This window comes from Macaca nemestrina, chromosome 2, assembly GCF_043159975.1.
Source record: "Macaca nemestrina isolate mMacNem1 chromosome 2, mMacNem.hap1, whole genome shotgun sequence".
NCBI classification, from domain to species: Eukaryota; Metazoa; Chordata; class Mammalia; order Primates; family Cercopithecidae; genus Macaca; species Macaca nemestrina.
The window spans coordinates 118356844-118371491 of NC_092126.1; the positions used below are offsets into that span (position 1 = coordinate 118356844).

At 42.8% G+C, this 14648-nt stretch overlaps 1 protein-coding gene across 5 annotated transcripts in view; it reads left to right on the plus strand.

Annotated features, from left to right (window-relative positions):
- Nucleotides 1-14648, plus strand: part of LOC105480634 (calcium voltage-gated channel auxiliary subunit alpha2delta 3) — a 932903-nt gene that overhangs the window by 669225 nt on the left and 249030 nt on the right. For 4 of the 5 annotated variants that reach the window (XR_011620085.1, XM_071091908.1, XM_071091910.1 and 1 more), the window contains one exon: nucleotides 11478-11495. The exons of the other annotated variant lie outside the window; for it this stretch is intronic. Coding sequence is in view for 3 of the 4 variants with exons in the window: in XM_071091908.1 (XP_070948009.1) it covers nucleotides 11478-11495 (18 nt within the window). In the remaining variant the exon portion in view is untranslated. The remainder of the gene's footprint in view (nucleotides 1-11477; nucleotides 11496-14648) is intronic. 5 annotated transcript variants of the gene reach the window in all.

Below are 14648 nucleotides of genomic sequence, written 5' to 3' on the forward strand. Positions count from 1 at the left end.
CTCCCATCTCCCCTCGTGAGGTTTTCCTTGGAGGACCATTCTGGCCATTATTGACTCTCTGGGTTCTCCATGTCTATAACCTGCCAAACAGGCTCTCTGCCTCACACAGCAAGACCTATGTCTGTCCCAGGTGGCTGCAGAGCCAGGTGACGGGAGGCTGAAAGGAAATATCAGTACCTTCCTCTACTGCGCACCCATTGGTACTTCTCTTCCTCTGTCCCTTTCCTCCCCTAACTTTCTCGGCATAGTGTTTCCTTATATGGACCTACATTGGCTCCAAGCTCACAATCTCAGAGGAATTACATGACATGCATAAATTATGAAACATTTTTGCAAATTAAGTTTTAATTAAAACCAGCAGCTTAGAGCATCCAACTGGAAGCAGTCACAATGTTGAAAAGTGACACTGGTAGGGTGGGAGTTCAGGAGAAGGTCTGAGTGGCTTTGCATCCTGTTTGGATATTTCCAAAATGAATGCTGCAGAAAAAGGCTTCCTTCCGTATCAGACCCTCCTTAATCTACACTGCTGCCTTCGACGAATGAATCCCTTTATGTCTTTAGACTCTGGACTGCCATGGGGACCAATATAATTTTCAAGCAGGAAATACAAATGCATCCTCATTGTAGTTTTATCTGGACTTTGCCAAATTTCCATTTGGTTCTACCAATCTGCATTCTCACAGAGAACTGGCAGAACCTCCAGCTCCCCCACATTGCCAAAACTCCAATTCAGATCACTTTTCAGCCGGATGATCACCCAAAATAAGGCTGAAGAATGACAATTTTAATTAGAACCTGATTTTTCAGATACAATGCAGAGTGCAAGCCTGATGAGAAATGACTTCTTATTGTGAGAATTTTCAGAACATTATAATGAGCAAAATGTCTGGGGCCTTCCCTCCACTGATACTCCTTAGCTATATGTAACATGAGACTTGTTCTGGTCTGCCCATTAATAATCCACATTTTTCAGCATCTCAAAGAATGTCTGCCATCAAGTGAGTAATTTATGCAGGCTTGCCTTTCATCTAGGCAGGGCTGTACTGCTAGAGCAAAAACTCCAGATCTTTTCATTCAAAATTAAGTTTGAAAATCTGACCTTCAGTGACCAGTCCACATTGCTGCTAACTGATCTGGTGTGGTGGACGATGTGGTGCTCTCTGTAGACCTGCAGCAGAGCTAGCCACTTGGCCATTCAGGAATTTTGAAGTTTAATATTCTCTATGCCTTTTAACTCTTTCAGACCCTGGGGAAGGCTTATCCAGATAATCTGTATTTTAAAATTACTGGAATATCTCTTTTTTTTTCTTAGAGTCTCACTCCGTCTCCCAGGCTGGAGTGCAGTGGTGTGATCTCAGCTCACTGCAACCTCTGCCTCCCAGGCTCAAGAGATTCTGATGCCTCAACCTCCTGAGTAGCTGGGACTAGAGGCGCCCAGCAGCATGTGTGGCTAATTTTTGTATTTTTTATTAGAGACAGGGTTTCACCATGTTGGCCAGGCTGGTGTCAAACTTCAGACCTCAAGTGGTCTGCCCATGTTGGCCTCCCAAAGTGCTGAGGTTACAGGCGTGAGCCACCGTGCCCGGCCTGGAATATCTTTAAAAATGATAATACATAGTGTTGGCTTTTGGGGGGTGGTACAATGAACATCAGAAAGAGAGAACCTTGGTCAGAGTGTAACTTGGGACAGCTTTTCTTGAGAGTATTTGGACTGAAATGTGCAATACCCTTTGGCCAATAATGCACCTTCCTGAAAAGTTGAGAGGGTGCTTAACAGTTTGACTGCGAGGATGTCCATTACCGTGCCATTCATGTTAGTGACAGCCTAGATCTCTAATAATAAGGAATTCAGTAAGTAACTTATTACATATGCAAATAATTTAAATATCATGAAGTCATTTAGCATGAAATTAATTGAGATCAGTGGTGGATATTAGCATCATAGGGAGCTTTAAGTGTCTTTTTTTGGCCTATCTTTTATATCTAATTTTCTACAAAAAAATGGCATTGTGTGATTTTTAAAAAGAAACACGTAGGGAAGTATATGTGTTGCCAAGAAGGGTCTTTCTGTTCATCTTTTCCTTGCTTTTAAATATACCGTTGGAAAAGAAAAAAAAAAAATTGAAGTCCCATCCATACCCCAAACTAGAGATTGAGAAATCACTTAAATTATATATGTCCTGGTAAGATAATACCCAAATTCATAAAAGCAACAAAATTTGGAATACGTAGATACTATTTTACCCCTAAGTTTTTCCAACAAAATTGGAAGGACTTACTGATATGCAGCAAAAATTAGAATGAGGATATGAATAGTTTTAAAGTAGTAAAGTCAGCTATGTTTGTTTGCTTTTGTTGACCCTGTTTTTATCTTATCTTCCCCCCTGCAGGGTTCTCTCTCTACCTCTGTTCCTACTCTTTCATCCTCTTCCTGCTTCGACATCACCATACTGGCAAGGGGTTAGCTGAAGCCGTGCAACTAGGGGAGGTCACTCAATTAGGGATTATGGAGTAAGGAACAGGGTGCCCACATTTAAAGAGCTAGAGAAGGAATATGGAGTGAAGGAAGTAGCACACTGGCACTCATGGGAAAGCCGGGATAGGGAGGGGAGAAGATTCCAAGGAGAAGGGTATTCAGAGAGATACCTTTTGTCTCCTTGACCTATCCAATATTATTATAAAGACCAGAATAGCTTCTAGACTTTGGAGAAATATGATCCCCTATGTGTTTGTAAGGAAATTTCATGCATAGCATTGGAAATCTTTTGAGGAAATTACTCCTGAGTATTTTTGAAGCTGAGCAAACAGTTATGGAAATATTTTGTTGAATCCCTTTATTTGTACAAGTAAAATCTCATTGTGATCTGCCATGGTGTGTACCTAAGAGATGGCCAACTGCAAGTTTCTATGAAAATAATAAGAAAAATTCAGTTCACTCAAGATGCTCGAATAGCTTGTACTGAGCTGGAAGCCATTAGAAGCTAGGTCCCGTGGATGTGGGGTTAGAAGACACCATGGGTGCTGAGCTCTGCTGCCTCACTGCCATGCCCTCCCTGCTCTTGGCTTCACTCTCAGGCCTATTTGATTATCTGTCCCCAGTAGTTTAGTTCTAGGTCTTTCCTCCCAGATTCTAGTCAAGAGGAAAGCTAACAGGGGAAAATGGGAGAGGGGTGTAATTGAAAAGTCTTGATTAGGTCACACGTCTGCCCTGAGCCAATTGCTGTGGCCAAGGGAAGGTGATGAGTTGACGGCTTGGTTCTGGGTAATGTCCACATCATGGGGCTTGGCCTCGTACCTAGGGCAAGGGATGCTCTGAAGGAAAGGGGTTAGATAATGAACGTAAAGAGACAAGTGTTCTAGATTTCTCATCTGTAAAATTGTAGTGATAACACTATTTTAGAGATAGGAGTCACACTTTGCCTAATGTACCTTGCTCAGACCCTATCATTTCTTCACTAACCAACTGTGATGTAGCAATGGCTCAATGAGAGGGGTTCGGATACCAGGTCTGTAGGGTCACCTGTGGACCATGAGGTTGGTGATTAGTGTAACCTCTCATATGCTATCAGATTGGAGCCAGCCCTAAATACTCTGGAGGTTACGAAGTCAAGGGATAAAAACAGCACCTGTTATGGGCCAGCTGTTTTTGTAAAGACTCGATATGCATTAGCTCCTTTAATCCTCACATTAATCTCATGAAATAATGTTATTACTACTATTTCACAGATGAGACCTCTAGAGTTCAGAGATACTATATTGTTGTCCAGGTTCTTATGGCTACTGAGTGGTAGAGGTAGTATTTGAAAGCTGTTCTACCAAGCTCCAAGGCACTGTTTCCTTTATTGCTTCTTCCTTTCTTCCTTATTTCTTCTCCTTCCTTTCCTTCTGCTCTCCTTTCTCTCTTTCTCTCCCTCTTTCTCTCTCTCCTTCTCCCTTCCTTCCTTCCTTCCATCCTTTCTCTCTCTTTCTTTTTTCTTTCTCTTTCTTTCTTTCTGTCCCTCTTTCTTTCTTTCTCCTTCTTTCTTTCTCTCTCTCTTTCTTTCCCTCCCTCCCTCCCTTCCTTCCTTTCTTTTTCCTTCCTTCCTTCCTTCCTTCCTTCCTTCCTTCCTTCCTTCCTTCCTTTCTTTCTTCCTTCCTTCCTTCCTTCCTTCCTTCCTTTTCTTTCTTTCTTTTTCTTTCTCTTTCTTTCTTCTTTCTTTCTTTCTTTCTTTCTTTCTTTCTTTCTTTCTCTTTCTTTCTTTTCTTTCTTTCTCTCTCTCTCTCTTTCTCCCCTTCTCCCCCTCCCTCCCTTCCTTCTTTCTTCCTCTCTTCCTCCCTTCCCTCCTTCTTCTCTCCCCTCTTCCTTTTTTCTTTTTCTCTCCCCCCCGATCTTTTTTTTCTTTCTTTCCCATTTCCCTCTTTCCCTCCTTCCTTCTTTTCAACAAATATACACTTAATTCTTACCTAGGGCCAGACATAGGTCTAGTTCCTAGGAATACAACAATGAATGAGATAGATACAGTCCCTCGGTAGATCTTATATGGAGAGGTCATCAAAAAACCTGAACAAGTAAACAGGAAGATTACAGAGGGCAACAAATGCTAAGACAGGAATAAACAAGATGATATTATAGAAAGACACTTGGGGTAGAGATAATAACACCTGCCAGGAGAGGTGCCATCAGAGCTGAGATCTGAGAGATGGGAAGGGAATCAGTGAGGCACGTAAGTGAGGTAGTCAGAGAATTGACATGGAGTTGTGGGGACAGAGCATTAAGCAATCTGAGGAAAGAGCCCCACAAAGGCTTTAAGGCAAGTAAGACTTGAAGGACGGGCTGCCAAGTACCAGGCTTATACTTTCAGATTATTCTGGGTGCCATGTAAAGGAAGGATTAGATTGGAAGGCAGGAGTGAACCTGGAGAGACCAGATGAGCAGCAGTGGTGGCTTGGTGTGGGGTGGCAGAAGTGGATGGACGTGAGACAGAACCTGCACTGCCAATTCTTAGCTCATCAGAGACCCCTTGGCATAGGTTGTAGAGTTTGAGCCATTTAACAGAACTTTCTTTGCTCTATAATAGAGCAGGGATCTTTATCCACATTGCTTAATGAAGAAGAATGGAAGATTATACATGCAAGCATCCACAAGGAAAAAAATGAACACACAGAACCTTAGCAGCAAGCAGAGATTGATCATTCATTCATGAGGCCCGAGGCAAAGGGCCAGTTTTACAAATGGAATAAACATATGTAGGCCAGGCTTTTTTTGTTTTACACAGTTGGCAGGAAAATACTTTGTTTCCTATTTGGTCTTTACATATTTCATAGTGAAATGTGTTGTTTTGATCAATAGATCTTTAATTGGAGTTTTATATTTGAAAAAGAGTCCACTCAAGTTTGGAACGTCGTTGAGCTACAGCACTAGATGTCCCCTCGATCACTCCCATAGCTCTGTGTGACACTCTGAGGTGGAAATGAAGTGAATTAGGAGAGTTAAAACAAAAACATGTCCCTCTGCTCGGTGGGTATTTTTGTTTTTGAAATAAGTTTATTGGGGCCTCAGAGCTCTTCCTCAGATCTCCTTGTGCCTCACCTGTTGTTCCTCACAGGTTGCCTGTGCTGGCCCCACCTCATCACGTGGGCTCTCCTTGGTGGGATGTCCATGACTGAGTTCTGGGCTCTCGCTCTCCTCTGTCTGCACTCACCCCTTCGGCAACCTCATCTACATGCAAACAGTAACCAAGCTCAGGCCTCCCCCCGGGACATGAGCTTCGTATTTCCAGCTGCGTGCCCTACACCTCTGCCTGCAAGCCTAAGAGACATCTGGAACTTTTCTTAACTTTAGACAAAACTGGATTCTTGGTGTTTTTCCTCAACTACGCTTCTCCCATACTCATCTTCTCAGTATGCCTCTCGCATAGTCATCTTCTCAGTAAATGGCAGCTCCATTTTTGCATTTATCGAGGCCAAACCTTGGTCGCATCTTTGATGTCTCTCCTATCGTCATCCAGGCTATCATCTTGATTCTCAACTCTACCTAGGGTCAGATTATTGCCTGCTGCTGCCTCCACACCACCAGTGTGCACTAATCCTGTTCTCCCTCAGTTTTTTTGTTTGTTTTGTTTTGTTTTTGAGATGACATCTCACTCTGTCACCCAGGCTGGAGTGCAGTGGCGTGATCTTGGCTCACTGCAACCTCTGCCTCCCACGTGCACGTGATTCTCCTTCAGCCTCCCAAGTAGCTGGGATTACAGGCACACTCCACCATGCCCAGCTAATTTTTTTGTATTTTTAGTAGAGACAGGGTTTCGCCATGTTGGCCAGGCTGGTCTCGAACTCCTGACCTCAGGTGATCTGCTCACCTCGGTCTCCCAAAGTGCTGGGACCACTGGCGTGAGCCACCACACCTGGCCTCCGTCAGTTCTTATCTAGACCATTCAATAGCCTCCTCACCGGTCTTCCTTCTCAAATTCTGTCTTTGTTGCTCTCTGGCTTTGTGACCTTGTAGTTTGAACATCTGCAGAATTACAGTAATAATAGAACTTACTTAATAAGATTACTGTGAGTTTTCAATAAGTTAATATAGGTAAAGCACTTCGAATGGTGGATAGCATGTCACAGCTATCATAATCACCTGTCATTACTGCTGTCCTCAATGTCCTAGTGCATTACTGTCAGCCTTAAGATAACCTCATAGGCCAGAATGACTGCTAGAGCTCTAGCCATCACAGCCACCTTCTTGGCAGCAGGATGGAGGGAGTCCTTTTAAAGACACCATCTGGAAAAGCCACATCCATGCATATCTCATTGGCCATGACCGAACCCACTTAACCGCCCCTATCTTTAATAAAGTCATTTAGCTGAGCTTGGCTAAAATTGGGGTTTCTGGTACCAAAAAAGAAAAGCGGCATGGCAATAACTTTGCTACCAATTGCAGGTATGTGGTACTATGAAGGCCTGCGAAAAGAGCGTATGACAAGAAAGGGTAAACAAGTCTTCTTTGAGACACAGACAACTGACCAGAGAAATAGGCGTTTGCCAGGCAAGTGGAGAGGAGTCTTAGGAAGAGTTCCAGGATGAGAGGACAGAACAAATGTATGTGACTGGAGAGGGCATGGACAATCTTCATGCTGTACCATTCACCTGATACACCACATGTTGAAAACCACGGTGGCTGGGTTCTCTGTCCTCCATCCAGACTCTTCCATAAGGAATGATGCCAGGATTTCTCATCCCTGCTTTCTTTTATGGGTTGCCCAGATGGAATGGCCCATGAGGTCCCCAAGTCCTTTGGGGGTGTGGGTTTGTGCTGCTATTGTGTAGTCATGTGAGAAGTAGCACTGGTTGGAGCAGATGTGGGTCCACACAGAGCCTTGTCCTTAACTTTCAACAGGAACATTTCCTGACTAGGTGACCTTGGTTAGATACTTAACCATTCTAAATATTGTCTGTTTCCTCACCTATAAACTGAGAAGATACAAATATCTAATCCTGAGATTCACTACAAAAAGCAAAAGAGCTAAAACTGATCAAGCATTTAACCAGGTACCTGGTTTAAGGAAAAAGTCCAATCAACAGTGAGTATTTCTGTTACTGCTGTCACCTTTATCTTCATCATTTCCTCTCCTTCATTCCCTTCTGAATACACACTCTCCATGTTTGAATGTGAAGTTTCACCTGAAATGTATCCTGCACCCAGCTTTTCCTTAGGAGTGTGTAAACCCACACAGCACACCACAACTTTTTTCTTTATCCTTCTTTTGGAAAAATGACTTGAGGATGTATTGAGTTATACAGAGAATCTTACAATCTGCGTTGTGGGCCAGGAAGGAACCCAATGCTGCCTGTCCAGACCCCTCATGGAGTAAATGAGGAAATAGACCCAGCAAGGCAAAGCCTGGTTGGCAATGCCTGTGACAAGGTGGCTTTGAAGAAGAAAACATCTCCCCTGTGTGTTGAGGAAGAGATGTCACCTCATCTGGGGCCTCATGATGATGAGAAGTACCCAGGCTGGTTTTATGCATATCCAGGAGTCACTGAGACAATCACTCATAGACAGACACCTATACCAGGCATGTGGGAATGTAAGTTTCACATCTATTCCTCTAGCAGACATATTTTTCTCTTGAAGGCCATCAGCTTGGGTGATTAACATGGTGGTGGTGGGGTGTTGATTCAAAGATTCAAGGCAGTTACCCTGATTATCTTTCCTTGGCATCAACTCTGGGCTTATCCTAGTAATAAGGTAGCTTATTTAACAAGGAAAGTACCAGTTACAGGTTAGAGGACTTCACACTACATATGGGGAAGATGCCTTCTCTGCCCTCTTGGAGTTTGTGACCTAGCAGGACAGAAAGGCATTACATGAAAAAATTGCATAGTCATTGGAGTTGTGCTCAGAACTATAGAGAAAAAGCACAGGAAATGTTTTGCCATTTCTTATTTATAACAAATGCTGCTATCTGGTTATAATATTCTTTATTTATTTATTTATTTGTTTATTTATTTTTTGAGACAGGATCTCACTCTGTTGCCCAGGCTGGAGTGCAGTAGCACTATCAGGGCTCACTGCAGCCTCAACATCCTGGGCTCAGGTGATTTCCCCCACCTCAGCCTTCTGAGTAGCTGGGACTACAGGCATGTGCCACCATTCCCGGCTAATTTTTTTGTATTTTTTGTAGAGATGGAGTTTTACTATGTTGCCTACGCTGGTCTCAAACTCCTGGACTCAAGCAGTCTGCCCACCTTGACTTCCCAAAGTACTGGGATTACAGGCATAAGCCACCGCACCTGGCTAGTGATAAAATTCTTTCCAGTGAAACTCAGGCATGACTTCAGGATCCTTCTCAACATAGCCTTTCGTCTAGCCATTCCTAATTAGTCAGAGCTGCTTCTTGAGGCAAAACCGATGCCCATCCAAGACCTGGCCATTCCTCAGCCCTCTTTCCATCATCCACGTTACAGACAAGCACACTGGCCAGAGGCTGGAAGGCCTGTGCCTCAAGACTTGAGCCAGAGGCCAAAGCGGACCAGGTATCTGGCTGGTCTGGCCCCCAGGGCAGGGGCCTGCACGCAAGTCATGAATGCTGGGTGGTGATGTGTTGGGGAGCCAGCTCTCAGCAGCAGCATCTGTGGCCACAGAGGATCTGATGTAAATGTGTACTATTCTGCACTGAGACTCCTTCAGAGAGGTCCAGCCAGCTGAGGGCATCACAAGCTGTAATTTACATTATTTCAAAGCTCCAATAGGAAAGTTACTCTTTGTTCTCCTATGTTATTGCTTGAGGAAAATATATGTTTTGCGGGGAGGTTGAGGGCAGTCTTAAACTGAGGACATCACCACAAAGACCTGGTCTGTTATTTTCCTTCCCAGGATTTCTTCCCATGTGCTTAAATGGATGAGTCAAAAAGAGGTGTTTCCTGCTCAACAAAGATAAAATAGAGAGAGAGAGAGAGAGAGAGAGAGAGAAAGGGCAGCTCTCCTGTCAAAGAGGCCTGCAAAGTCCAGCAGTTTGTGCAGAGCTTCACTTTGGTATTTATTTTGCACTCCATCAAACATTTGTCATACTCATGGCCCCTTGCTTTCACAGGACATAGCTGTGATTCAGCACAAACACTTTCCTAAGAAAATATACATTCTTCCTTCCACGATGTTCATGTATCCAAGGTTTCTTTTCTGTTGTGTGAAAAGATGTTTAATATTTGAGAAACTTTTTTAAAAGTGATTCCTCATTTTGAACTCGGTTTCTCACCTCGTGGTCCATTTTTTTCTGAACTCTTGAAAAACACTGGAGGAGCTCATGAGCTTCCTTTTTGAATAATTCAGCCTTAACTAGGAGGAATGAATCAGGAAAACATCCTCGTATTTCTGTCTTCTTAAATTGGGAGACCTGTGTAAGATAAAAGTGCTGGAAATTGAGTGTTGGAGAAGTTGGAATCTGCTTTTCATAGACATTCTCAATACCATTTTGGAGACATCTCTGGGATCCAAAACATCTTGTTTGTTTGGTTCTGCTCTTTGTGGGCTCCATCCATAGGGGCAGGGGTTTAGGACAAGTTTAAGAGAGCCCTGTTCTTCTTGTGTCAGAAGAGAAAGCATTCTTCCCAGAGTAAAAAGAATGGGGAAGTCTGATGATTCAAGTGGAGACCTGAAGATGTCTGATTTAGTTGCTTTGTATTTTCTAGCACTTCTGATGCCATAAACTCTAGAGAGACAGAGAGCAAATTTACTGTCACAATTCCCAAGTGTTTGAGGTCTTTATTTATGTGTGAATTGAGTTGAATTTGTCTGTTCTAAAGTCAGGCAGCACAGTCCTGTGATTCTTTATCTATGGGACATTGTATACTTACTTAACCTTTAAGTTCCATTTTAGTTTTCCTCTGTAAAGTAGGGATACCTAGCATTAGGTTGCTGTGATTTAATGGGATAATACAAGGACGTAACAAAGTGCCTGGTGACAAGTTCATACTTGATAAATGTTAGTCCCTATGATGAAAAATAAATCTTGGTAATGATGTCATTCTTAGATTGAGTATTTAATACATGGATAATGTTAATTCCATTCCAGATTAGAAAAATGCTTTTCAAAAACACTGCATGCTATAATGGCAGTCATAATACTGTGGCGTTAAACTGTAGCCTAATAACTCTCGACACAGAAATATAGACAAATACATCTCGTAAATGTTCATCTTTTTCCACATACCTATTAATTTCAGTTCCTTGCCTGTGCCACTGGGAAAGCTGTTATGTCTTATTTTATGGACTGACTGACTGTCTTTTCCTTGTTCTTAGAACATCAGCTTTACTTTAAATGCACAAATGCTTGTGCATACTCCCTTAACCACCAATAAAGGGAACAGTTAATGTGCTACAAAGCAAGAAAAATTGACTTTAAAAACAAGCATTTTTCTAACAGTCTTACCTTTATATACAGCAGGGTTTCTCAACTTTGGCACTATGGATATATGGGCTGGGCAATTTCTTTTTGTTGGGGACTGTCCTGTGCATTGTAAGATGTTCCACAGTATCCCTTGGCCTCTACCCTCTAGAAGCCAACAGCTCTCACTCCCTTCCCTTTCACCCCCTAGTTGTGACCACCCCAAATGTCTCCAGATTGCCCTCGTCCAGTTGAAAACTGCTGGTTAAAGGAAGAAGGAACTGGGTCATGGAATTGTGCCCTTGGGATCACTGGACAGAAGAGCCTCGGTTCCAGCTTTATAGGAACTTATCAGCTGCTTTGGATCTGGTGATTCCCAAAACACATGCTGGAAAGCTCGTAGATTAACTGTTGATACCACAAATTCAGAAAGCAGTTCAAATAATCAGCACTGTAGTTTTGTTGTGAAAAATAACTTGCTTTACCTCTATTTCACTCATCTCCCCATTTTGGTTTCTCTATTTGCAAATGGCAACAAAATGAAGTTTTACCATTAATCTTAATTACTTATATAATGATCAACTTTTTTCTTTTTTGTTTTGTTTTGTTTTCCCCCTTCAGCTCCCTCAGGCACAAAAGGTAAATTCTCTTCTGTCACATTCCAGTCACCCCCAGAACTCACAAGTCATGCATGCCTCCATGGTGTTGTACATTTGGCACTGTTAATGACCAGTGAAATGGTTTTCTTCCACAGCTTCAGAAACCTGAAGTTGAGCAGGAACAGAGAGGCCAGCAGACTCAGTTGTCCACTGCTCCTTTGCTGAGTTACTCCCTCCAAAGGACCCTATGGTGGCCAGTGATTGGGAGATGAATCCATGCCCAACTGTTTCTCTAAGAATTATCAAATAATAGGTCAATAATAAGTTTGGTGCATTCCTTCCAACATAGCATTCCAGGCCTTCTCTGAGATAATTTTTAGGGACACAAATAATGTGAGTAATTTGTAAGGCATGGTAACCAAGTTTAAATTCGGGGCTCCTAAGCCAAATCTCTGAAAACTCTTCTTGGATTTTATTAATTGTAAAAATCAGCAGCTCCTTTGCTGGCCTCATCATCCCAGAGACCATTAGAGTAGATTTCTTGCCAATGGCCAGACCCTTTCACTGGTCTTCATTGTCTGAGATGATCTAGTTCCACCATCTAGAATGTTCTGTGTCCAGAAAGACTCCATGTGGTTGCAGGGATGGCTTTGCTGTGTCACCCTCGTAGCATGTCATCGTATCCTAAGGACATTTATGTCATAAAATATGTCACTCAGTGCCTGCTGCATTGTTCTTGTGTGTTTCACAAACATAAGCAAGACTTCTGGAAGACACAGCAAGTTCTGGGGGCCTGATGTTGTGTTTCAAGAGTTAAGGTAGGGTGTCACCCTGAAATTTAAACAGCATCTCCTAAGCTCTCCAGTTTAGAGCAAAGATGATTTGGTTCCTTCTCATTGAGAGAGAGCACAACTGCTCTACTAAAGACAGTCTGTTCAGACCATATGGACAACCAGAGGCCTAGAAATCATTACACAATTACTCAAATATATTTGAGGTATTTAAACAAGGCAAGACATGCTAGTGTGTGACTTGGCTTGTGGTAATGTTTGATTACACTTCAATGCCATCACAAAAGGACTGAACACTTCATTAAAAGTTAAAGTATTCAAGGCTCACAACAGCTTCCAGGGTAAATAAATGGTCAGAATTCCAGATTGTTTGGAAGGCTCAATGTCTTTGATAGGACATGCTTTCTTAATTACCTACATTTGAATTTTTTTGATAGAAAGACTTCACAAATTCTGTGCCTAAAAATGGACCAGCTTCCACTTATTGACATTTATTCATCAAATTTCCACCAATGTATATACAGAGTATTCCTGTTATAGAAAAACTTCATGAATTGGAGGTGCCATCAGCCATAGAATTTTATTTTATTTTATTTTATTTTATTTTATTTTATTTTATTTTTTGAGACAGAGTCTCTCTGTGTCACCCAGGCTGGAGTGCAATGGTGCGATCTCAGCTCACTGCAACCTCCACCTCCCAGGTTCAAGCAATTCTCCTTCCTCAGCCTCCCGAATAGCTGGGACTACAGACATGCACCACTGCACGTGGCTTATTTTTGTATTTTTAGTAGAGACAGGGTTTCGCCATGTTGGCCAGGCTGATCTTGAACTCCTGACCTCAGGTGATCTGCCCGCCTCAGCCTCAAAATGCTGGGATTACAGGCATGAGCCACCGTGCCCAGCCAGCCATAGAATTTTAAAACGAAGTTCAAAACAAAGCAACACAGAATATAGAAGAACAAGTGTTGCTGGGCTATGTAATTCTTCAATAGCAGTCACTTCATTGCATTAGCTGCTTCTGTCATCATGTATTGACTCACATCATATGCCCTGCAAAATGGAACATTTTATTGTGGTCATATAAAGTCCAGAGTCAAGGAAGATGCCTCAGCTGGCTTCTAATTTTTTTTCCCTGTCTCTGAATGATGTCAGACATCCCAAGGGACTTGTTGTGTAGCCCTATGTGAAAAGGAATAGCTTTGCCTTCTTTTCCTATCATGGCTAGAAATTGTCTTTTTTTTGTTAAAATAGAGAAAGGCACTTACCTTACAGAATATGAAGAGATCTATGCGACATGGTTTCAGAATCCTTTGGGGGTAGTTTCTGGGAAATTCAGCTCTTTGAAGAAGGAGTTTGAAAATAAACCTCAGGTATCTAGGCTGGAGGGTAAGAGGAGTTGAGGGAGAGGTGCACCACAGGTTGAAGGCATCCTCCCGAAGCCTGCAAGTCTTCACCTGGTGATGTACTAGCATCCCTGCCCGCAACTCTCCTTCCCACTCCTTCCCCAGTATTACCTCAGTGACACTTGCAGAGGCCTTTGCTAGAAGAATGAGGTTCTTGCAAATGTCAACTTTCCTTAGATTTACTGTCTTGCTGCTTGACCAGCAAAGGAATGTGGTGGTTCCATTTTAGCCTTCATCCACTTGTTACCATGGGTGAGTTACTTAACCTCTCTAAGCCTACATGTTTTTATTTATTTAAGAAGAATGATAAACTAACTTTCCACTTTTGTTTTGAAAGTTACTTCTCTTACCTGTTCCTCACACAGAGCCTAGCATATGCTAGACCCTCAAAATGTAGAGTTCTCTTTACCACTTGGCTTAACTTGACCCCCGGTGCTTCAGAGCACATCAAGAGAACAGTCATATGTGAGGGTTGGTCTGGGACCTCTGCCCAGTGTTTTGTGATTCTGACTCAAGCCTAATGAATAACTAGGAGAGGGCAAAAGAGCCCAACAGGTATGGGTGCCACCCCCATTTCATTAGAAACTCTGTGGTTGGGCCAGGCACAGTGGCACACGCCTGTAATCCTAGCACTTTGGGAGGCTGAGGCAGGTGGATCACGAGGTCAGGAGATCGAGACCATCCTGGCCAACATGGTGAAACCCCATGTCTACTAAAAATACAAAAATTAGCTGGGCATGGTGGCACACACCTATAGTTCCAGCTACTCGAGAGGCTGAGGCAGGAGAATTGCTTGAACCTGGGAGGCGGAGGTTGCAGTGAGCCGAGATCACTCCATTGCACTCCAGGCTGGTGACAGGGTGAGACTCCACCTCAAAACGACAACAACAAAACTCTGTGCTTGAACTGACTGCACCTTCTTCATGTAGTCAGAAAGAAATGGAGATTGGTCTTGAAACCCCAACAAAGCAAAAACATGTAGGGAGAATTGTTTTGAGA